The sequence below is a fragment of the Uranotaenia lowii genome, chromosome 2, assembly GCF_029784155.1.
Source record: "Uranotaenia lowii strain MFRU-FL chromosome 2, ASM2978415v1, whole genome shotgun sequence".
NCBI classification, from domain to species: domain Eukaryota; kingdom Metazoa; phylum Arthropoda; class Insecta; order Diptera; family Culicidae; genus Uranotaenia; species Uranotaenia lowii.
In genome coordinates, this window is record NC_073692.1 from 388,501,087 (window position 1) to 388,524,816 (window position 23,730).

Sequence of the window (23,730 nt, forward strand, 5' to 3'; positions counted from 1 at the left end):
AACCGACTCATGGGGGGGGTTTTGGTGACTGATTTTTAACTATGATTTTTTCCCAACGATTCCCGAATACAAAAAAATATTGAAACAAGTTATGTTTGTATCTATATGACTATTTATTTTTAAGTACTCATTAATAGTTTTCGTATTAAATCGAAACTTTAGAAAAGTGGTCCTTAGCCTAAAAGATGAGGTAAATTTTTATAATGAAACTCTTTGAAACAAAATATGCAATTTGCTTTGAACGATGGTTAAATTTTTTGAACTTGTTTAAGGGTCTGGTAGATAAAATTTGTTTGATTTGAGCATAAAATAACTTCTTTTTAGGGAAGCTTTCAATTTCTTCAAAAAAAACTTATTCTTTACTCAAATCAACAAGCCCAATTTTCTAAACTCTTTTGCACGTTCTAACCTTTGATGAAAATAAATAAGTTTTCTCAAGTGACTATAAGAGATAAAAAAAATTCGGATCAAATTTGCTTGATGTAAACTTGAACTAAAATTATTATTTTAATTTGGCTTTAAAAAAATTGCAATATTAATAATGTTAAACAATACACCGAGAAAATATAGGATTTTGTATAGATATTTTAGGTGAAGATCAGGTACATATTTCTTCAACAGCAAATATTTTTCATAAAGAATCAATTCCATAATGAAAATCGTGTGGTTAATTTTGTTAAAATAATATTTGAGAGTTTTTGCATAAAACAAAACTTAGAAAATTAACTCAAACCCTCCTTTTATTGATGATATTTAACGATTGATTTTTCTCGTTGATCATTAGTTAAAAAAGGAAGGATAAGGATTATTAGTAATTGCTATGATCAAAATAAAAAAAAAAACTTTAAATTTGTGATTTTATGATTAAAAAACTCATTTACAAGCTTAATCTTTTTCTGAATTTTAAAACTGAATTCTGACCCTGATTTCAAAAATTGAGCTTTGAATCTGTTTCCGAATTTCTACACGTTTTCTGAAATGTACAAAAAGATCAAAATATTATGAGCCAAGTTTTAGAGCTCATCATGAATTCATGAATTTCTAATTTCAATTCTGTAGTGCTGGTTTAATCTTAATTCATTATTTCAATTATTTATTTTTAATTTTTTTTGTAAATCTAAATAAGAATTTGAATTTCGAATGATGAATTTGGATCTAAGTTTTCTATTTCAAATCGCCACTTTAGAGCTTTAAATGTTTAAATTTTTTGTTAGAATAAAGTTTTAGAACTTTGAATTTGAATATAAAACAAAATTCTTCTTTTTTTCATATTCGGAAAACTATTATCAAAACATTGAAAATGCATGATTCTAATTTGATATAAAATGCAAAACCGAATTTGAATAATTTCAAAACAGCTTTTCATTCCTAATTTATTATGATTATTCGAACTGAAAATCAAGAATCCTATACTTGATACAGAATCAGAAATACAAAAATATGTATAAATACAATTTTGGTGATGGGAATATGGAACCAGAACCTTCAAAATGGGTTTAATTCAAAATTTAATATTCAGATCTGAGATTCTATGATAAAGTTGCAGATTGCCCGGTTTTAACCGGGTTATCCTGGATAAATAATATAAAATTTGGGAAAAGTCAGGTTTGTCCCGGTGGCCCGGATTTCATTGGAAAAGCCCGAATTTTTCTCGAGTTTATTCTCATTCGCATTCTTAAATCAAATTAAAAAAAAATGTCTTTGAAATATTTTTTATTTATGCGTCCAAAACTTTTGGAGCAAGTTTAAAAAAAGACTCATGAAAGGATTTTTTAAGTTTTTTTTTCTTGATTTTTGATGAGTAATTCCTAGGTTTTGACCAAAATTTCCCGGATGTAGCTTGGATTTTTGACGACAATTTAGAAATCCAATACCCGGAATTTGCAAGGTTTTTAAACAAAACAGTCCGGATTTTTCTGGCCTGGATACGTGACGATAAAATTCTATCAACTTTATTTTATGAACAAATGAGGAAATTTTGAGAGGTTTTTGAGGTTTTGGCATTAGGTTTCAATCTAGATTGTTACTCTTGAATACCTTAGCGCTATTATTATAATTTGATTATGAATTCAAAATTTTGAGTGTAGAGTATAATACTTCACTTGCTGTTTAGGACTCTCATGGGGGGGGGTTTAACCCCCAAAACCCCCCCCGTTCCTACGGCCATGTATCTCCCTCTAACAAGACACACAACATCAGCAACTACCGAGGACATTGTTCGGTATGCGCTAATAACCCGCAGGTTCATAAGTCGCTGCACGCAGTAAAGCTTTTGAAGATTACACTACCTTGACCCTTCTTCAGCTGGAGTTGACCGCTGAGTTGTTCGACAAGGCCCGCGAGAGGGCTGCTGTTATTATCACCCTTTTGCAGGCTTAGTCGACGTTAAACTCAGCTGATCGTCGATCAACACCCCCAGGTACTTGATCACACGCTTGGATTCGATTGCGCACGGTCCAGCTACAATCGTCAGGTTTGTGATCAGCACCATCTCGGTCTGGTGTGGTGAGCCAAATGCAAGCTCTTGGAGCGCATCCAACTTTCCACCTTCTCGATTGCTACTGTGTGGCGAGTAGCTGGACCACTTCGGTTGATGGGCCCGATGCCAGGAGAACCACGTCGTCGGCGAATCCCTAACTTCTCTCCAGTAGGGAGACGCAGTCTCAGCATTTCGTCGTAAACGATGTTTCACAATACCGGGCCAAGTATCGATCCTAGTGGAACCCCTGCCGAGACACTCATTATTTTGAGACCCTCGCTGGTCATATGCTGTAGTTTTCGGTTACGGAATCAACACTCCACCATCCTACAGATATGTGCCGGAATCCTAATACGAATGAGCAACGACACAATCGCTGCTCAACTGACGCTATTGAAGGCGTTCTCCACGTCAAGGGTGACCACTGCGCAAAACCGGTCTCCTCTACTCTTTTTCAGTCTGGCTTCGCCTGCCGCTTCGATGACTAATCGAACGGCATCCACCGCTCACTCCCTCGGTGTATCTTGGTGTATAGTTGTATCCTGCTCTGGACCACCTTCTCTAGCACTTTGACAGCAATATCCAAGAGACATATCGGGCGATATACTGATGGGTCATCTGGAGACTTTCCCGGTTTTGGCAGGAGCACCAATCCCTGCCGCTTCCACACGTCTGGGAAGACCCTCTCATCTACATACTTTTACAGTGATGACCGGAACATTTCAGGGTGTTCCATGTGCGCGGTTGTCACTGCTACTTTAGGGATGCCATCCGGACCCGGAGCTTCGTTCAACTGAAGGGATCAAGCAATATCTCGCAATTAGGATATATTGACAGTTCTACACAAACACCACCTTAGCAGGTGACCTCAGCCCTAACCTCTAACCATGGGAGAACAGAATCGATTTTTGAGAAAGGCGCACGATAAACGCGATTTTTCGGTACTAATATCGACAAATTCACCCTGTGGAAAAGCGATACACAGATGTTCGTGTTTTGATTTTTTTGGGTGTTCAGGGGTGCCAAGTGCATTGAGATTTGGAAAATGTTTATATTTTTTTAATTGCATTGTTATTGAAACACTTTTTCATTAGTACTGAGGATTTGAAACTTCCCGTAGATTTCTATTCGAATGTGAAATTAAAAGCATAATTTATCTGAACGAAATAACAACTTACTGTATCGCACACTTAAACGATGTAGCGAATTATGTGGATATGATTAAAATATTTTCAAAGATTATTTTCAAAGTCAACATAGACGGGACTTTCATTAATTTACTTGTTTGTAACAGTGAATGATTTTGCATTCGTTTAGAAGTTAGAAACAACTCTTTTTTAATCTACCAAGCTGTACATGAAAATATATTTCAGATGTTTTGAATTCACCTTGAAAGTTCATTAGCCGAAGATTGCTTATTTACATCCATTTAGGGACGCCCCGTAATGAATTGAAATTTAGCTATTGATAGTTACAAAATTTAATCTATTCAGAAAAAACATATTATAATTAGTATACTCTATTACTATACAAGCAAATACTGATAAAATAACGCACCTAGCATCACTGGTGAGGCCGCCAGCAAATCCAAATTTGTGGTTTATTTATTTATTGATGATGATCCTAGGCTAAAGCCTTTTATCTGAATTTGAACTTAAAAATTAACATCGATCATAATTTTATGTAAAACACTTCTTAATACTATCTTTGATTTGGTTTCTGGACATATTAAGATTAATTTCTTCTACGTATGCATTGTAAAGTGTCATCATCCTGTACATGGGTTCGTTTCTCGCGTAATTCTGTATTCTGTTTAAAAGCTGGAATGGCCTTACGCTGCGTAGATTACTGCGTCCTTCGTTGGGGGATATTTGCGAAAGCATGTACGGCGAATAAAATCTTCCACTTGTCAAATCCTTGAAAAATAATGCATCGTTTGATTTCCTGAGATTTTCTAACGAATCCAACCCGACCAGCATGCACTGGGCTCGGTAATCCGGCATTTCATCTTGCCATCCAAGATTCTCCAGAGCGTATTTGAGAAATTTCTTTTGAACTCTGGTTATGGCTGAGGCCAATTTTTCGCCAATACTATCGTCCGTATATACCCTTATTCCTTCAGCAAAATCTGCACCTCCTCACGCGTATCCTAGTCATATGGGACCCTCGGCCATGTGACTTCCTTGTGCTCGTCCTCGGCGTGACGGGTGGCAACTAAAATTTTACTGTTTCGAGTTGCGAAAAAACTAAAGTCTACTTGAAGAAAATTTGATTTATTGAAATAACGGCCTTGATATACGGCCGTAGTACGGCCTTCATGTCAACCTTGTGAATACATCTCTTGATTCTACCAATCAATTGTTTGCAGTTCTTGGTTCTCCAAGTATTTTTGAACACCAATGAGCTCAGAGTTACGAAAAAATCTTCGATTGGGCGACACTAAGGTAGATTTGTCGGGTTGTGGTTCTTGGGTACACATGGGATCGAATGATGTACGAATCTGCATGATGTATGTGTAGAAACGGCATCAAAATTTTCTTCAACTATTCATCCTGGTACACATCTTGATTGATTGTAAAACCAGACGGCTTGAAATATGGATTAGAAATACTTTTCTCTGTAGTAAAACTATCCTTGGTTAGTATCGATCGTTTCCAGGGCGTCTTCGAAAGTGGGAAGTAACTTTCGTCGTCCAAAACAAAACAGTTTCCGGAAAATTTTTGTTTTATCATCCAGCAGCATTGGGATTTAAAACGAACACACACATATAGGATCTCAGTGAACTTCATGTTTCTTTGAAGAGATCTAATTTACTTAACTGCAGGAACATCTTTCAAGGATATTATGGCTAGCATCTTACAAATGCTTAAACCACCAGACCACAGAAAGAACACTATATGTACCGTGATCGGGATTCGATATCTTGGACTCTGGCTTAGAAGACTGGAATGCTATACTCTAGGCCACGACCGGTGGCAAATTTCAGAGTCGAAATCAGATTCTCAGTGCATTCTGGGGCTCTTGCTTTCTTCCGGCACTCAATTCCAACTTTTTTCAATGTCAATGTTCAATGGTGAGAGCAATTGAACTTTTTGGCTCAGTGAATCCTTGTTGTTGAAGGCACGAGAAAAACAACGAAGTCCTTTTGCGTCCATAATTTTCGCTGGTCTGCCACTACCTTGTTTGCGAGTAGTTGTTGGGGATTTTAGGATATTGTAACTGTAGTTACTGCAGTTCGTAGAACTGTACAAGGCGCTCGCGAAACGCTTCTTGTATCGACGGCATTTTGAGCGAAACTAGGCAAACAAGAACAAAACAAAAAATACTGACGAAAAGAGGAGAAAAAAAGCTAACACATACACACTCTCGTTTTTCTCTGAGCTCGTTTATGTTTGAGTATTAAGGCCTCGCAAAAATTCCAGAATTCTAGTTGCCACCAGTTAGTTTAGCCGCTGAAATACGCACAGATGACAAGAAACTCAGGCTCATTATGAGAAGCGCAGTGCATATTAGGTGTGTTCAACGGAACTCAATCGAAATCAATTGAAACGGATTGACAGCTGATCAGCTGTTTTTCCAATTGACTTTGATCGATTTCTATCAGGCTGCTGAATGAACAGCCAGACACTTATACTAATGCGCTTAGTTTGTTTTCATTTTTTATTCGGCTGCGCGCTTCAAGCACTCGTCCACAAATTTTGCGGACAGCACACGCTGAGGCTGAGATGCGACGTCGTGATCGCGCAACTGGAATTCATCTAGACGATCGGGAACTTTTCTACGAAAAGTATGACGATGACGATTATGTGCCCCGAGCAGGGACGGAATAATGTCATAGTTATGAGCCAAAAATTGCGACTAGTGACCCATTCTTTTCCTCACATGTCGTTAGTTGAAGATTTTTTTTAAATGAAAGCATGCTATGAATGATTATTTTGGTAAAGAAAGATTTTTCCATTCTGTCATTGATCATTGAAATCTCCAATATATCGGTCATAACATGATAGTTAAAATGGGTCATGAAAAATATCACCAATGCATTTTTTTGCAACTTTGTTTGCCAAGATGATTTTCAAATGATATACTATGACAAATGCTAACTAACAATAGTATAAAAATGAAAATAGAGATATCTAAACGTTTCTAGACGCCTTTTTTTCTTATTCCATTTGGTCCCCAAATTTCATTCATTGCCCACTCTTCTCATACGTGAAATTTATTTACAACACGTGAATATGAATGGTATTTACATTCACATTATCAGAATATTTCTGTCATGACATGACCCATGACCAAGGTTGCCGAAAAAAATTCTGTGTTTTTGAGAAAAAAAATTCTGACTTTCTGTGATTTTACCCAAAAATTCTGTGATGGATTTCTGTGATGCTATTTCCTTGAATTTCATAGAAAGTTCATGATAAATTGGGATCTTTTTCACAATTTAGTTGGGCAAAATCAATTAACATAACCAATCTTATCATATTTTTCTAATTCAAAGTAAGAAATCTAAATTTTATATTGTCAAAAAAATAAGAAATCCATTCAAAATACAAAAATTCTGTAAAATCTGTGAAAATTTCAAAATTCTGTGTTCTGTGACACAGATTCTGTGATGAAAATTTGCTCAAAATTCTGTGGAATTACAGATTTTTCTGTGATTTCGGCAACCTTGCCCATGACTGATCATATTTTCTTGGGTATAGTGATCCAAAATAAATTTAGCCGTCCACGTGAATGAATGAAAACTTTCATGCCTGGCCCCTAGCCAAGCGGCTGAAGGAGTGGCGGAAAACTTGGAAGATACCAAGGGGCAGCATCAAGGAATGGGTTTCTATGTTGGGTTCACGTACCGAAATCGCTAACCGATTTAACAGCAAGGGCCAGTATGTCTACCGCGATAAAGTCCGACGGATGTGCGAACAGAACAAATCGAGTTTTGTTGCTGCTTATCCGGATTTGGCGAACAACCAACATGTTTTGGCCTATTTTCTTCCAGAAACAACTTTTCAAATATTGGAAATTAATGATAAAGTTGTCAGGGAAATGGTGTTGAGCATCTATCCCACATACAAACATAATATTAAATATGGCACGACTCACATCACAACAGAAACTGAAAACAAATCGAACCAGCTGTTTTTGACAGTAAACAACTGCATGTGTTTTAGTGTAATAGAATTCGATAGAAACGAATCCTGCCTCCGAGCTTGATCGATTGGCTTCATTGAACGTCAATTGGATTAGTTTCGACCAAAACATTGGCAGAGTGAACTGTGGCTATTGAACGGGCCTATTACAAGACACTCCTACGCGCAAAAGCACGTGGTCGTTAACTATGGCTAGCGCAATTGACCTCTCAAGTACATATGGATACACCGTGGGCGTATCTATATCGCCACTTTGGCATAAGGTGGTTCCAGCGTTGCCAACCTTCCCGATTTTTCTAAAATCTTCCAGATTTTTATGTGTCATCCAGAAATACAGACCTCATTTCATCCAGATTTTTCATAAATTATCCAGATTTGTCCAGAAATTTCTATAAGCTCAACGTTTCAATAAAAAAAATACTATTGAAATCCAATAGCTCATAACGGCAACACTGAATTTACTGTGAAGCAGAATACAGAAGTTTTTTTTACAGCTGAATGAGTCTAAGCTTTCGGTTGTTCAAACTATCGATCACATAGAATTCGCGCCCGTTCGCCGCTGATTGTGTTAGTGCTATGAATGAATCTTTTTTTAAATAGAGGAAATCACGTGTGGGTGTATAAGTGCTTTTCGCGAGAGTATGGTAGAGGGGTTTGAGGGAAAACAACTTTTCCCCATACAGTCATCCTTCCATGTGAGCCTTTTTAACTATTCAGACAAATCCAGACTTTTTTATTGCCAACTTCCAGAATTTACTAGAAAACACTTGGCAACCCTGGGTGGTTCCCACATTTGGCGATCCTTCCTGGAGCTGATTTTTGGGCCAAATTGAGATATAGAGTTTTCTTTTAAAATTTTTGAATATAAAGTTTTTGTGGGCTGAATATGCTCCACCATACTGCGAGCCTGGTGTTCTGCGCCTGCGCACTAACTGGGTTGCGCTGAATTGCGAGCTAGACTGGAAAGCTGCGCCTGCGAGCCAAGTGTGATGTGCCGAATTACAAGCTGAAAAAACTGTGCCTGCGAGCCGAGTGTGCTGCGCCGAAGGGCGGGAAAAGTGAGTGTGCCTGAATGCAAGCTTTGTGCTGCGCCAAATGCGAGTCGAGTGTGCCGCACCGAATTGCGAGCCGAGTGTGCAGTTTCAAATTGCGAACTTTGTACTGCGCCAAATGCGAGCCAAGTAAGCTGCGCCGAATTGTGAGCTGAAAAAGCTGCGTCGAGCCGAGTGTGCTGCGCAAAAAAAGCTGAAAAAACTACGCCTGTGAGCCGAGTAAGCTGCGCCAAATACAAGCCGAGTGTGTTGCGCCGAATCGCGAGCTGAAAAAACTGTGCCTGCGAGCCGAGTGTGCTGCGCCGAATTGCGAGCTGAAAAAGCTGCGCCTGTGAGCCGAATGTGCTGCACCGAATTGCGAGTCGAGTGGGCAGCGCCCGAATGCGAGCTTTGTGCTGCGCCTATGCCAGCCAAGTAGCTGTGCCTGAATGCGAGCCAAGTAGGATGCGCCTAAATGCAAGTTTTGTGCTGCGCCAAATCAAGCCAAGTGTGATGTGCCAAATTGCGAGCTAGAAATGCTGCGCCAAATGCGATTCAAGTGTGTTACGCCCAAATACGAGCTTTATGCTCTGCCGAATTCCGAGTCGAGCGTGCTGCGCCAAATTGCGAGCTGAAATAACTGCGCTTTCGAGCCAAGTGGCTGCTCCTGAATGCGAGTCAAGTAGGCTGCGCCTGAAAGCAAGCTTTATGAGAGCCAAGTGTGCTGCGCCTGAATGTAAGCTTTGTGCTGCGACTAATGCGAGCCAAATAAGCTGCACCGAAATGCGAGCTGTGTACTACGCTAAATGCGAATCGAATGAGCTACGCCTGAATGCGAATCATGTGCTGCACCTAGTTTATGTGAGCTGTATGGGCTATAAGCTTAGTTGCTCCGAATACGAGGTGGCGGGAATGTGTGAGTCAGGCTCAATATGAGAAGCGCAGTTACACGACACTCCTAAGGGCATAGACTATTGTGATGAGCTAGTCGTTATCTATCGCTAGCGCAATGAAACTCTCTCGTACCTATAAACCGCGGGCGTATGTATACCGCCACTTTGGCATTAGGTGGTTCCCACAGGTAGGTAGTAAGGCCATTATAATGGTTCTCTTGAGTGCAATGAGCTGCTGACATCATCAGTACTAAGTCACTGCAGGAATCAGATGTGCTAGCGATGGCTATCGCTGATATTGAGAGAATGCCTCCTAATATTGTTGTGGCAGTGGAACTCAGAGTCATATCTAGAATGCCACAGCAATCATATTCCAAGAAGTAGCTTGTCAAAATGAAATCCTTAAACAGTTTGGAGCTCCGTGAGCCAGGAATGGCGAAATTAATTGCTATTTTAGTGCTCGTATCTACATCTCTGAGTATCTGAAGTTCAGTGATTTTGGATTTTCTTGAATAGACCTTTCCTACAAAAAAATAAATAGTAGAGCAATGGAAATTCCTTTCCAAAATCCATCGACATAACAGTAAAAATTACTTTTTGTTTCCTCAATCTAAATTGATCAGACAACCACTTTATCAAGTTTAAATTTTAAAATTTTATTCAAGAAAACCGTTTGTTTTTGGAATGTTTTTAGTTTTATTGATGAAAAAAATAGTGGCAAACTTCAAATTAAGAACGGCAGATTACTTCTTTCTAGTAGGTACACGATCATTTTCCCCGTTTCTATCTCTCTCGGTCCATCATCCGTCATCGTCATAGTGACGAATCTCAGTTACGAACGCGACCAGGCCAAACCGGGAGACAATGAACGACTTCCCATTTCGGTGTATCATATTTGCTCTGATTCAAGCCGGGCAGGCTCCTGTGAGACAAATTTGCCATGCCGGTGCCCTCCCAGAGGGCAGCACTTTGGAAATGAATACCGAACGACGTCGTGGTCTGGTCTGGTCTGGTCTGGTCTGGTAGTCCACATGGATGGCCCCGTGGATTCAGATGCCCGGATGCCCGGAATGGATGGATAGATGGATAGATGGATGGATGGTTGGATGGATGAATGGATATGTGTAGGGCCCTGTTTTTTACTTCCGTTTTTCCCGGGTACAAAACGCGATATTCAGGAGGAAAAAACATACATTCAAAACACGCCGGAATGAACAGTTTCTAGGTACAGGCTCACGTATTTGCTGATACAAATACGCAACACACTCGCTAGCGAGCTAGCTGGCTTGTCGGTAATCCATCTTGTTGCGTTACCATGGATTGGATCTTTTTCCACGAACCCACCCTCATCTCATCTGAACCCACCCACACAACAAGTTGCTGTGATGCCTCTGATTGTCTCTATTCGAGCGCTAAGACGGGGAAAAACGGCACAGCGAGCGGAAAATCCCGAAAGGTTTCAATTTCATTAGGCCAAGTGTTGTGGGATCTAAACAGTCACAAATCTGGTCGGGTTTTGCAGCCAATTTGTGAGCTCAGATTTGCTCCGCTTCGAAAAGAAAACCAACTCACATAATACGTACAATCCTTCCACACGAAAATGGGGGTTTTGAAAAAGGTGAAAAGATTCCATTTATAAATTGATCTTTTCGAAAAGTTGAATGGGCGTTCATTTGTCTGACTATTCGGGAGGGAAAGGTTCATGGTTTTTGGGACTCCCAACATTGACCTTTTTTATTTTAACATACTTCTTTGTTTGAGCTCATATTTCATTTTCTGAGAATGGGAACAGTGTTCTTCATTACTTGTTAATATTCTAAAATCAGGTTTATTTTTGAGATAATTTTTCCTTTTTGTGATATATTTTTTAACATAAAGATTATTCAGACATGTGCTCAAACTTGAAACAGAGAGCAATTTTCGTTATCTCAATCACGTGAGTGGTTTTCCACTCATCAATAACCATTACTGATTTTTATAATTTTATTACGTAGACCACTTTTTAGAGTGGTGAAACCATTATTGATAAAAAAAAACCCTTCAGGACTCTACTGGAAAGAAACAATTTTTCCATTGCTATCGGGCAGAGGATGGGAAAAAGTTAACACACTCCCCCGCACAACGACGAATAAAAAACTTCGAAACAACAAAAGCATCAACCATCCAGACAGAAGTCCATTTTCACACAATTGAGTTTGATAAAAATTAAATTGCTGTTCATTCTCAACGTGCCCTCTACTCTCGTCCGATACACTTCGCTTTCATTATAGTGTTTCCGATTCACAAGTTGAGACAAGGAACAAAAAAGTTTGGAACATACCGATCACTATTGAATGTTTGCAAAACTGACCAATGCGATGTTTTTTAGAAATTTTTCAAAAAGTCGGAAGATGAAGCCTGAATTAGGATTTCAAGATAAAAATGAAAGATTTCAGATTCAGATTTCAGATTCAGATTTCAGATTCAGATTTCAGATTCAGATTTCAGATTCAGATTTCAGATTCAGATTTCAGATTCAGATTTCAGATTCAGATTTCAGATTCAGATTTCAGATTCAGATTTCAGATTCAGATTTCAGATTCAGATTTCAGATTCAGATTTCAGATTCAGATTTCAGATTCAGATTTCAGATTCAGATTTCAGATTCAGATTTCAGATTCAGATTTCAGATTCAGATTTCAGATTCAGATTTCAGATTCAGATTTCAGATTCAGATTTCAGATTCAGATTTCAGATTCAGATTTCAGATTCAGATTCAGATTTCAGATTCAGATTTCAGATTCAGATTTCAGATTCAGATTTCAGATTCAGATTTCAGATTCAGATTTCAGATTCAGATTTCAGATTCAGATTTCAGATTCAGATTTCAGATTCAGATTTCAGATTCAGATTTCAGATTCAGATTTCAGATTCAGATTTCAGATTCAGATTTCAGATTCAGATTTCAGATTCAGATTTCAGATTCAGATTTCAGATTCAGATTTCAGATTCAGATTTCAGATTCAGATTTCAGATTCAGATTTCAGATTCAGATTTCAGATTCAGATTTCGGATTTCAGATGTTTATTTAGAATTTTAGTTGGAAATTTCAGGCTTAAAATTCAAGCATATAATTAGCATTCCAAATATCGAATTCTTTATTTAGAATTCACATTAAGATATTTGAGTACTGAAATCTTCTCATTTGTTCGTTCGGTTTGATATGGGACATTTCTTCAAAAAGCTTTTCCAACTTTGTTTGACATCAGTTTTTATCTCGCCTGATTTTTCGAGGACGACTTAAAAACACTGCAAGTGACAATGGCAAAAAGTGCAGCAGCTTCATTTTACCCTTTTTCCGATACACACAAACCGAATTCCATTTGCTCCAACCAGAGAAGGAGATTGATAAAAAAACGAGGTCCGGAAAAAAGAAAAGTACTGCAAATAATATGACAACAAGCGATTTCGTATGTCTGGGAAGAGTTTTTCACCGAACCGAAAGCTGGTGCATTAAGATCTCACAATGCACTAATGTTCTCCCCGGATCTCGATTCCGGGAAGAGGGTCTCCGGGAAAATTGGGCTCTCTTGAAAAACTTCACCTTAAGTATTTGGTTTTTCCAGATAAAAGCAAGAAAAAAAAACTGCTGCTGATTGGGTTTGTCTGGAATAACGAGCAATCGAATTTGCTTGATTGAACATACTTAAGCAATTTGGGAAATCGGTTTAATGTTGAATTTGGCGTGTTGATTTCTTTTTTTTTTGCAAACAAAAAACTTAAAATTATGATTCTTAGATTTTGGAATTTCAGTCTGAATTCAAATTTAGATTTTTTTACCTAACTAAAGGCGTTTTTCTTCTCTTTGAAAAAAATTGCATCTAACTTTAGGCGTTTATTTTTACACTCTAAACTTTTTGACGTATTTTCTATTTAGAAACTTCACTCAAAAACTTTTTCACATAATTTCTAGATGAAAAATGCATTTGCTTTTCAAAACTCCAAAATTTAAAAGAGATGCTGTCCCATTTCGTTTGATCGCTCGGAGTGTCAGCAATTCGAAACAACATGGGATTCCGGTTTCAACTTAATCTTCGCATACCATCAGTCATTTTGCCTGCACCGAGACGTCGATCTTAAAATTCCGAGCATCGTTGGCGTTTCATTTCAATAGAAAACACACATTTAGCATCCATTCGTCCGTCGTCCTAGAACATGAACTTTCAAATCACAGTCAAAGGAACAACGTCGTCGGAATGATTCCGGGCATTCATTCACCTTCCAGTAGGACACTCACACCAAACAAAAGACAAAACCACAATGGCATTTACCCGCATCTTGTAATTTGAACCGACTAACTAGGGGTTTGAGGAAAGCGGAATCTTAGTAGAATTCCCTTCTTAGTGAGTCTCAAGCTCAAAGCGAACGGAAAACGTGTCGCAATGACCGAGTATGTGTCATTTTCTTCTCCCATTCCAAGATGGCGGCCCACTACACATCCCCCCACCAACCTAGCCAGGAGGGACCATAACTTGACTCCGAAATTTGACCCGTTTATTGTTTCTCCGGTTCTGAAGCTCTCTGGTGGTGTCGAAAGCAATTTGGCCCCGAATGTCCTTTCCAGTTTTCAGATGTTCCGAAAGCCAGCATCTTGGTTGGACTTGAATTTGGACAATTGGCATCTTGTGGCATCTTACGACCAAACGATGGAACAACTGAACCTCCCTAAATTTGGATTAAATTCTCCGATTTCCATGCCGCTTTTCGTTGCTGTTATTGTTGTCGTTTGTGTTGTTTTGGATGACTGGAAGGAGTTTGAGATAGAATTTTAGTAGGTTCCTATAGGGATGTTTGCCGCCTGAAGGAGAAAGTTTTCCCTATGCAATCTGTCGGGTTTCTTCTTCTGGGGCAAGACTAATGTTGCGTACAACTACTTTCTTCATACCCTACTACATAAAACTATACCTTCTTAGTGATGTCGATGTGGTGGAAAGATTTCGCTTTGTTTCCCCGGGATAAGCTAAGGAACTGCTGGGGAATGCTAAGGATTCAAAATTTGAGCCTCCGTGTGTGTTTGGCGAAAGTGTGTTTCTGTTCCCCAATGCAAAGAGCTGGTTGGCTGAAATTGTTTCCGACTAGCTATATTAACTAATGCGAGTGTACGTTGAAGTTTAAGTGAGATTTACATTATTCCGAACATCATTTGAACGAAAACCGTTTTGAAAAATAAAAAATGTTTTGAAAAATCTCTTCAATTGAAAAGTAAAAAACTAATAAAAAACATCCAGATCAAGATTTCCGAAATCACAGAAAAATCTATAATTTCACAGGTTTTGAGCAAAATTTGCTCACAGATTCTCTGTCTCAGAAAACTTTGGAAATATTCACAGAGCTTTTATATTTTGTTCGTATTTCTACATTAATTATTTTTATAACAACATAAATTTTGGATTTTTAACTTTTGGAAAATCATGAGAATATTGATGATGATTATTAGTTTTTCACAAGTAAAATGTAATAAAAAACTTAATTTCTCAAAGAATTTTATGCTATTTCCATCACAGAAATCCATCACAGATTTTTTTTAGGTTAAATCACTGAGAGTCAGAATTTATTTCGAATACAAATACAGATACGAATACAGATTTTTTTTCGGCAACCTTAATCCAGAAACCGAAATTACATCTATCAACAATAATTATTCATTGAATAGGTCTAGACGAGGAATCATCAAATAATTTTTAATTGAAAAGTTAAAGTTAAATAGTGTTCATATAAAGACAACAAGTCGTGTTTATCTAGAACAAAATAAATTATCTAAATTTTTGACAATAACAGGCAAACAAATGGAAAATTTTCGAAGAATTATAAGAAATCTAGATTCAAGTGTAAAATTAATTTTCTAAAAACCAACGACTTTTCTGAAACTATATGAAAGACTGTTTAAAATTTCGTGAAATATCACTCAGAGTCATTCAAATTCCAGATATAGATCAATTCTTTATTGGTCTCACACTGGATCATTTTTTTCAAATAGGTGAATATTCCAGGCATCTTCATTTAGAGCCTTTGGATAGATTAAGGTTGCAGATTTTTTCCGCACGTATCTGGGCCGGGAAAATCCTAGCAATTTTATATAAAAACCTAGCAAAATCCAGGCATTCCATTTAAAAATGAATGATAAAAAACCAAGCAATATCCGGGAAAACTTGGTCAAAACCCTGAAATCACTCAACAAAAATCAAGAAAAAAAAATTGAAAATGAATTTTGTCGTCAAAATCCATCGACAGTTTTAAAATCGTATTCAAAGCTTTAGAAAAACTTTTCATGATTATCTTAATGAAACTTGCTTAAGACATTTCCTTAGAAATTTCGGCAAAAATAAAAAAATTAACAACATAATTTCTTTTTATTCTGTTTGATTTGCCAAAAAGTGAATAAATCCGGGCAAAATCCGGGCATTTTTCGATGAAACCCGGGGAACGAAGGATTTTTTTTAACGATTAAAACTCTTTTTTTTTTTAAATCAGCTACGTCTCAATTCGTCAAAAAATTTACCTGTTCCAAGTAAATTCATGGGTACAAGCTATCATCGAAAGGTTTGGATACTTCTAAGTCGAATTCTGGCGAAAATCTGAAGTCCTAATCTTCCATAAATAACCTTAAGGTTCCTTATTTCTTGCACATTTTAAAGTGCTCCTGTTTCAGAAAAGGGTTAGACAAGCTTAATAGCGGCACGTTATTCAATCTTACGGGAAAAATCTGCAAAAAATCTTTTCCTTCAAAAATTCCTAAAAAAATCCCAAATTTTCTGTGAGTGAGGCTAGTCTTAGATGATGAAACTGCAAAAAAAAAATCTTTGGAATGTTAAAATATCTTATTTTTTAGTATATTATCAAAAGATCAAATAAAAATTTAACCATGTCCTTTCATTTTTCTGAATCAAAGTTAAACTGCAAGCCTTAGAATCAAACTCAAATTATTATTTCGACAAAAAGGGAATAAAAAACTATTTCGAAATTCCCAATAATTCTAATTAAAAATTTCAAAACTACCTGAAAATTACCAGAGAAACGCGTTTCAAGCCTACAGGGCAGTTTAACAGCGGTTTTCCTTAGTTCTTTTTCTATACTAAGATCGTCCTGCAATTCCAGCTGTTAAAAGTATAGGACGAAATCGTCCCGACCACAGGAGAAAAAATAAAGTGCGTAGAGGGTAGCTTCAATTTTCTAAAAAAGTTTTACGTACTTTATTCTAGCCTAAGATTGCTTGAATTTTTTCAGCACGTATTCGAGCCGGACAATATCCGGGCAAATTTTGTCGAAACCCAGAATTTACTCGACAAAATTTTAAAAAAATTTAAGAAATATTTTTTTTATCAAAATTCATTGACAAATTTCAAATCGTATTTTAGGATTTCATTCATGATTATTTTTATTAAACCTGCTCAACAAATTTCGTTTTGGAGGCATAAATTTTTTTTTAAGTTTTTACAAATTTTTCGATTTTTTTTTGTTTGATTTGTGAATAAATCCGGGCAAAATCTAGCATTTTTTAAAATATCCGGACAACCGGGCCAGGCCGAACGGTTCGCAAATTTTTAAACAAATCTCCGGGCAAACACAGATAGAACCGGGTAATCTGGCAACCTTATTCTGGCCTAAGGTTGCCAGACTTTTCTCAATCCATCTTCGAGTCAGGAAAATCCGGGCTATTATATCTAAAAACCTGGCAAAATTCTGCCATCTGATTTCCAAATTTTTCAAGCCCAAATCCGGGCAATATCAAAATGATTACAATCAAAATCCAGGAATTAAACATCAAAAATCAAGAAGATGAACGCTTGAAACAATTTTGGTTTTCAACGAAACATATCAGCAGTCGCAACGATATAAACAAATTAAGGACTCGATCTGAGTTTTTTGCCTTATTTTGTAAGTATAGTGAATAAAATAAAATCTGGGCAACCAGGCCGGACCAGACTATTCCTAAATTTTGTTTCAATAATGCAAGCTCGGATTAAACCTGGCAATCTAGAAAGCTCTTTCTAATCGAAATCAACCTTGTTGGCTCTATTTTTTAAGCTCATTGCTCAAAATTGGACTTAATTCCAATAATTTTGTTTGAAGAATGAAGGCTAGGCAAGGCCGTATTAATTGGAGAGCTAAAGGGGGCAATTAAAAAAAAATCTAGAATCAAGAATGAAGCTATGAAGATAGTTGCTAAAAATATGTAAAATTGAAGATTTTTCTGTGATTTCGACAACCTTACTCTACATCTCAATGCAATGATCCAATACATAACATAAATTTTTAAAACGGCTTGTGGGCCATTTGTAGAAAAATAATCCAGGCTTAAAAAACCAGTGTTAAATTTTGGAAAAAAAAAATCACAGAAAGTCAATTTGCTGGTCAACTTCCAACGAAGAAGACGTTGATTTTTTTTTAAATATATTGTTCCCACTCTTAATTATCACTGTAGTAAGCTCCAGAAGATTTTTAAATGGATGTGATTACGAAAAGTACCATCGGTTTGAACAAGAAAGTTGTAAGAATGAATAATCCCAACAATTGAAAAATGACAAACATCTAGTTATGTACTTTTTTCAATATCGGGTATTTAAAAAAATCCTGTTCCTGAATTTCCATCCATATGAATTCGTTTTATTTTTCCTATTTCTGATTTGTTTTCGTCAAAAATTTGTAGTTTTAAAAAATGTCGTGAAGCTCTGCTATTATTTAAAATAAAGTTATTTTAAGAGCGGCCCACCGACAGGATTTCAAATTCAAAATGGCCCGTTGGATCAAAAGGTTGCTAACCCGGACCTAAGCCACTATTCCAAAGTCGCTGGCTTGTCAACATTAGGAATAAATCTGGAGAATCTTGAATGCTTGAATTTAAAAAAAAAATACGGCTTTTACCGCCCTTGCCGCTAGAATAACTTTTTCTTAGCATTGTCTAAATTTGAATTAATTTTAGCAAATATCATTTTTGAACGAAGATTTGCAGCAAAGAAAAGTAGAATAAAGCAAAACATCTCTCATTTTCAATAAGGCCGGAACAAATTAAGTATTTTTTAATCGAAAAAATCAAGAAAATCAATAATACAAATGGTGATAAGACACCCATCTTGCATAATTTGTTTTTTACTTTTGTAATTTTCGGAAATTTGATCAATCCTTCGAAATTTCCATAGGAAAAAACAAACTTTATTAATTCCCCCTTCTGGTTTTTTGAAAATTTCGAAGGGGGGAGGGGGGAGGTTACAAAAGAATAAATTGATATTTGCTCCGGCATAACTATAGTCGTCTTGCACAAACCAATTTTGAAAAAAATATCAAGAATACAAAGAGCTACTGCTTAAATTGAACAAATTTTGAGTTTTTCTATTGAGTTTCTACAAGAATTTTAGTTCAGTTCTTCGGATTAAAAGTTTTGAGTTTCTCTATTGAGGTTACATTAAAATTTCAGCTCAAGAATTGAAAATTTTATTGAAAATTTCCAACTGATTAAACCGAAGTTTCATACTGAAGAATCTGGAGTACATTTTAAAATTATACTCTACTAAAGTTAAATTCCTGAATGTGGCATCATTTTGTTATTAATCGTTTACAAATATTTAATTTTGTTTCGATTATAGTCGTTCTACCATCTTTATAGCATTTGCGACTTTATCAACGTTGCAGTTGGCGGATCGTTATTGAAAAACTTATTCGGTACAACTGCGTTCGATATTTACTCTTGGGCTCGAACTCATGGACATCGGCTCAGGAGATAACAGACTTGCCAACTGAGCTATATCACAAGCCACAAATAATTTTAAATAAAGAAAACATTCTCATAGTTGAATCGCGAATTTCAACGAAAGATTCTCTAAACATAAATATTCCAATGTTTTTAATCTTATCTTCTTTCAACTTTAAGTGTGGAGATTCAAATCATTCAGATGATCAAATTTTGTGTTGTTTTATTTCAGTTTCATGTTTTTTCTGAGTTTTAAGAACTCATCTTATTTTTTAGTGATTACTAACTGTGTGTTTTAAACATATCATCAGGTTACATAACTACTTTCTACATAATGGTTATTTGAAGGCAAAAAATAGAACTTATATTCAGTTAGTTTGTATGGTTGAAATATTGAGTTTTCTCTGGGATGGCATACGAAAAAAAATCGAATAATAGGGCCTCCCGAGAAAAATTTCCCGGGCCTCCATATGGCTCAAAGCGGTCCTGGAGCTAGGACAAAAAAATGAGTGGAATAATGAGAAATCATTTTCATATTAGCAAGAACAAATTATGTCAACATTCTCTACAAATCTTCACGTTCGTTGAGTGACTTCTTGGATTTTTTAAAGTTGATTTTGTAATTTAAAATAATCATCCTTAATATTTTATTGGTGGGAATGAGTTATGTTAAAGGAAAAGGAATCACCCAGCGACAAGACTTCAGCAACAGTTCAGCATTGTAAAAAACTAATTTTTAATCCAATAAAATGGATGTTAGATGTTGAATTATTTGGAACGATTGTATCTAGTTCACCCGAAAACCCCGAATTCGCCTAGAATGACGAATACCTGAAATCAAACCCCATACCTAATGAATCAATTCCCAGAAAAAATATCCCCAGAATGCACCATTTACCAGTTTTTTTTCCCAGAATGGATCATTTCTCAAAAGGTTTTTCCCTGGAATGGAACATTTTCAGGAATGGTACAAATCCCAGTTTTTTCCTCTAGTCAACTTATTTCTAAGACTTCAAAGGATTCGAATTTTTTTTTTTTTAAGATGAATTTAATATGAATCACTTGTTTGAAACCACCAAACTCATATTCTTATATGAATATTGTATTTTGTTTAAGTTTTTTATTGATTTTATGCTAACCAGTTTGCTCTTGAAAAATCGTTTGTATAGCTGACTCCCCTCGCTGCGCGTTCTAATTATGACATAATGGTATTCACGTTAATTGTTTAGGAAACATTTTTTTTTACAAATTCCTGTTTGGATAAATGTATTGAATTCCATGAGAAATGGTTCCTCTGGTAAAAATTTTTTGTAAGTTGTCCTTCTGGCGATAAAATTTTTAGAAACAATTCATTCTGGTGGAAAAAATCTGGTGATTTTCCATTCTGGGAAATTGTTTCCGGGTAAATTGAATACTTTTTTGTTTGACAGTAAAACAAATTTTGAGAATAATTGCATGAAAATCTCATCTTAAATCATCCATCATTCAAATTTGTTATAATTACTTTCAAGTCCAAGCCCGTCTTTCAGTAAAATTTTCGGACTATCCAAATTCGGGAAAATGCGATTCGCGGAGCCGACTAGCTGGCTTGGGCGGAGCGATAAAGCAAATCTGCTGCTCCAGTCAAGAGGGTTTCATATGCTGTGCAGCATCACCTTTCTCGGTGGTGCCCTCTTGAATGGCAACAAACACCACTTAATTTGAGTAATATTGCCGGGGCATCATAGTTCACAGCCAGCCATAAGAAAACTGGTTGAGGGACTTTATGAGACGATCAGTAGACGACACTAAACCAGAAACACCAAAATGGGGCGGAAACTCAGCTGGATACTTTCTGCCTTCCTTATCATATGCACCGGGCCATATGAGTCAACACAAGGGGAGGGTTCAGTTGAGTAGGGGGAGCTGTATTCTTACCCGAAACTATTATTAGTCCACAACAGGAAATTTGGGCCAAAGAGAAACTTTTCCCAAGGATCAAATAGCAAACATACGGATCACAATCCAGGAGTAGAACAACCCACAGATCTCCAGCAACGGGGGGCGGGCGTTCGGTAGTTTTCATTGATCAAATTTCAACATCTGAACAACAACTGGCAAGAAGATCACAGGGAAAGGGGGGATGAACACAAAACCGGCTGCAGTCAGGACCTTTATTGATTTAACTTTATTTGTTTCGGGACCACCTTCCCTGTGGAGCTTCTCGGTGGCCAAGGTGCGGTTAAGGTTTACACATATTCTCGCTTCTCTACGGCCACTTTCTTCCCCAAAACCTTTTACCCCCCTGTAATAAAGCAATATATGTACAAACCTATGCCCAGGAACAGGTTAAACCCGGTGAGTTAGTACCCGGTGGGGGAGAAAGCCAGCTTGTAGGTAGGATGTCTGGTTTTTATTTTATTTTATTAGAGATATCCGCTTGCCGTTGTTGGTCAAGAAAAGCTGGTCTCAGCTTTAGGGAAAGAGGAAAGGTCCCCAGGATGTAAGTGAGTGAGTGTGTGTGTGTGTATGTGGTCAACCAGGACTTTTTGGTTACATTTTTATTGTCGTTTTGGGTTTGGACAGTTGGACATTGTTACTGTTTATGGCAGGGGGAAAATTTATAGCAAACGAAATCGGTACCCAAGTTCAAAACAACTGTTCCCGGGTGTATTGCACAAAAGTGGGGGGAATTTTCGACCACAGTTTGAGTTGAGAATTTTCCCGTTTTTTGGTTGAAAAAACAACATAGGTTAGAATCCGATTCATTCAAAAAGCAAAAATTAAAATTCGCCAAAAAAACCGCACAACTGTCAGCAAACATAAATCATGAAATCTGATCTTCAAAAAATAATTTATATTCTCAAATCTCATTCCAGATGGCGCATCGATAAAATCCATCTCCGAAAACGTGATCGTAAATCCTGGCGAGGATGCGATGCTTTCATGCACTGTTGAAGGTAAGTGTTGTTCTTTACTTTAACCTTCAGGGGGGGATACCCGAAGAAAAAGATGAAAAAAACTCCGTTGTTTGCGAAGGAACAACCGGGGCAAATAAAAATAACTGCGCGAGGAGCCAGCGAAAAATAAAACATGGGGCATGCACTTCCGGGAAAGCTTTTTCCTTCAACCGGAGCCATAAGACGCACTTTTATCCCTCACTTTTTTCTGTTTGCCCTCAAAAAAACCCCATCCGGTGGATGTTGAAAAGTATAAGAAAATCAACCACTTTGTGGGAAATAAAAACAAGATAAGCGAAAGCGTAGGTAACAATGACTGCGGGACTCCGGCAAAAGGGGTTGAAAACGGGTGGAAGTAATGCAGTTATTATATTTTTTGTTCCTCGCAACCGGAACACTTTCCACGAATTTGGTGCTTTCACTGCACTTGTTCAAGAATTTTTGGGAAAATAAAATTCCTTTCCAAGAGAGAAAGGCACAAAAACACACAAGGAAAAAATGTAAATATTCCTTCGGTGGGTAAAAAATTGTTTTGTTTCGAGGGTTTTTCCGCTTTTACACTTCCTTCATTGAAGAGAGAAAAAAAACAACTTTTCGACCAGGGTGAGTAGTTTTTCATAATTTTATTCTTCTCGAATATTTTTTGGGGAAAAAAATAACCAATAAACCACTCCTAGCATGAACAGAGGAAAAAAAACTTTCCCATGAAATTCCTTTAAGGAACCAGTAGCAGAAAGGGGGGATGAATGAGGAATTATAGTCAACGGATTTTAGTTATCATTCATCTCATTTTCCGTTGATTTTTCCTCCAAAGGCAAACAACTCAAAAAATGGATGTAAGCAAAAAGTTTAAAATCTAATAGAAGTGCTTAAATTATTTCGAAGATAATCAAAAACATAAACACCGAATCTCTCATAAGGATTCTGAACCAAAATCAAAATCGAACAAACACGAAAATGACAAAAATGACATGACAAAAATGACAAAAATGACAAAAATGACAAAAATGACAAAAATGACAAAAATGACAAAAATGACAAAAATGACAAAAATGACAAAAATGACAAAAATGACAAAAATGACAAAAATGACAAAAATGACAAAAATGACAAAAATGACAAAAATGACAAAAATGACAAAAATGACAAAAATGACAAAAATGACAAAAATGACAAAAATGACAAAAATGACAAAAATGACAAAAATGACAAAAATGACAAAAATGACAAAAATGACAAAAATGACAAAAATGACAAAAATGACAAAAATGACAAAAATGACAAAAATGACAAAAATGACAAAAATGACAAAAATGACAAAAATGACAAAAATGACAAAAATGACAAAAATGACAAAAATGACAAAAATGACAAAAATGACAAAAATGACAAAAATGACAAAAATGACAAAAATGACAAAAATGACAAAAATGGCAAAAATGACAAAAATGACAAAAATGACAAAAAAATGACACAAAAATGACACAAAAATGACACAAAAATGACACAAAAATGAC

General features: G+C 36.6%; 1 protein-coding gene across 5 annotated transcripts in view; it reads left to right on the top strand.

Annotated features, from left to right (window-relative positions):
- Positions 1-23,730, top strand: part of LOC129750061 (nephrin) — a 690,512-nt gene that overhangs the window by 629,955 nt on the left and 36,827 nt on the right. For all 5 annotated transcript variants that reach the window (XM_055745260.1, XM_055745255.1, XM_055745256.1 and 2 more), the window contains exon 16: positions 22,133-22,213. In XM_055745260.1, coding sequence (XP_055601235.1) covers positions 22,133-22,213 — 81 coding nt within the window. The remainder of the gene's footprint in view (positions 1-22,132; positions 22,214-23,730) is intronic.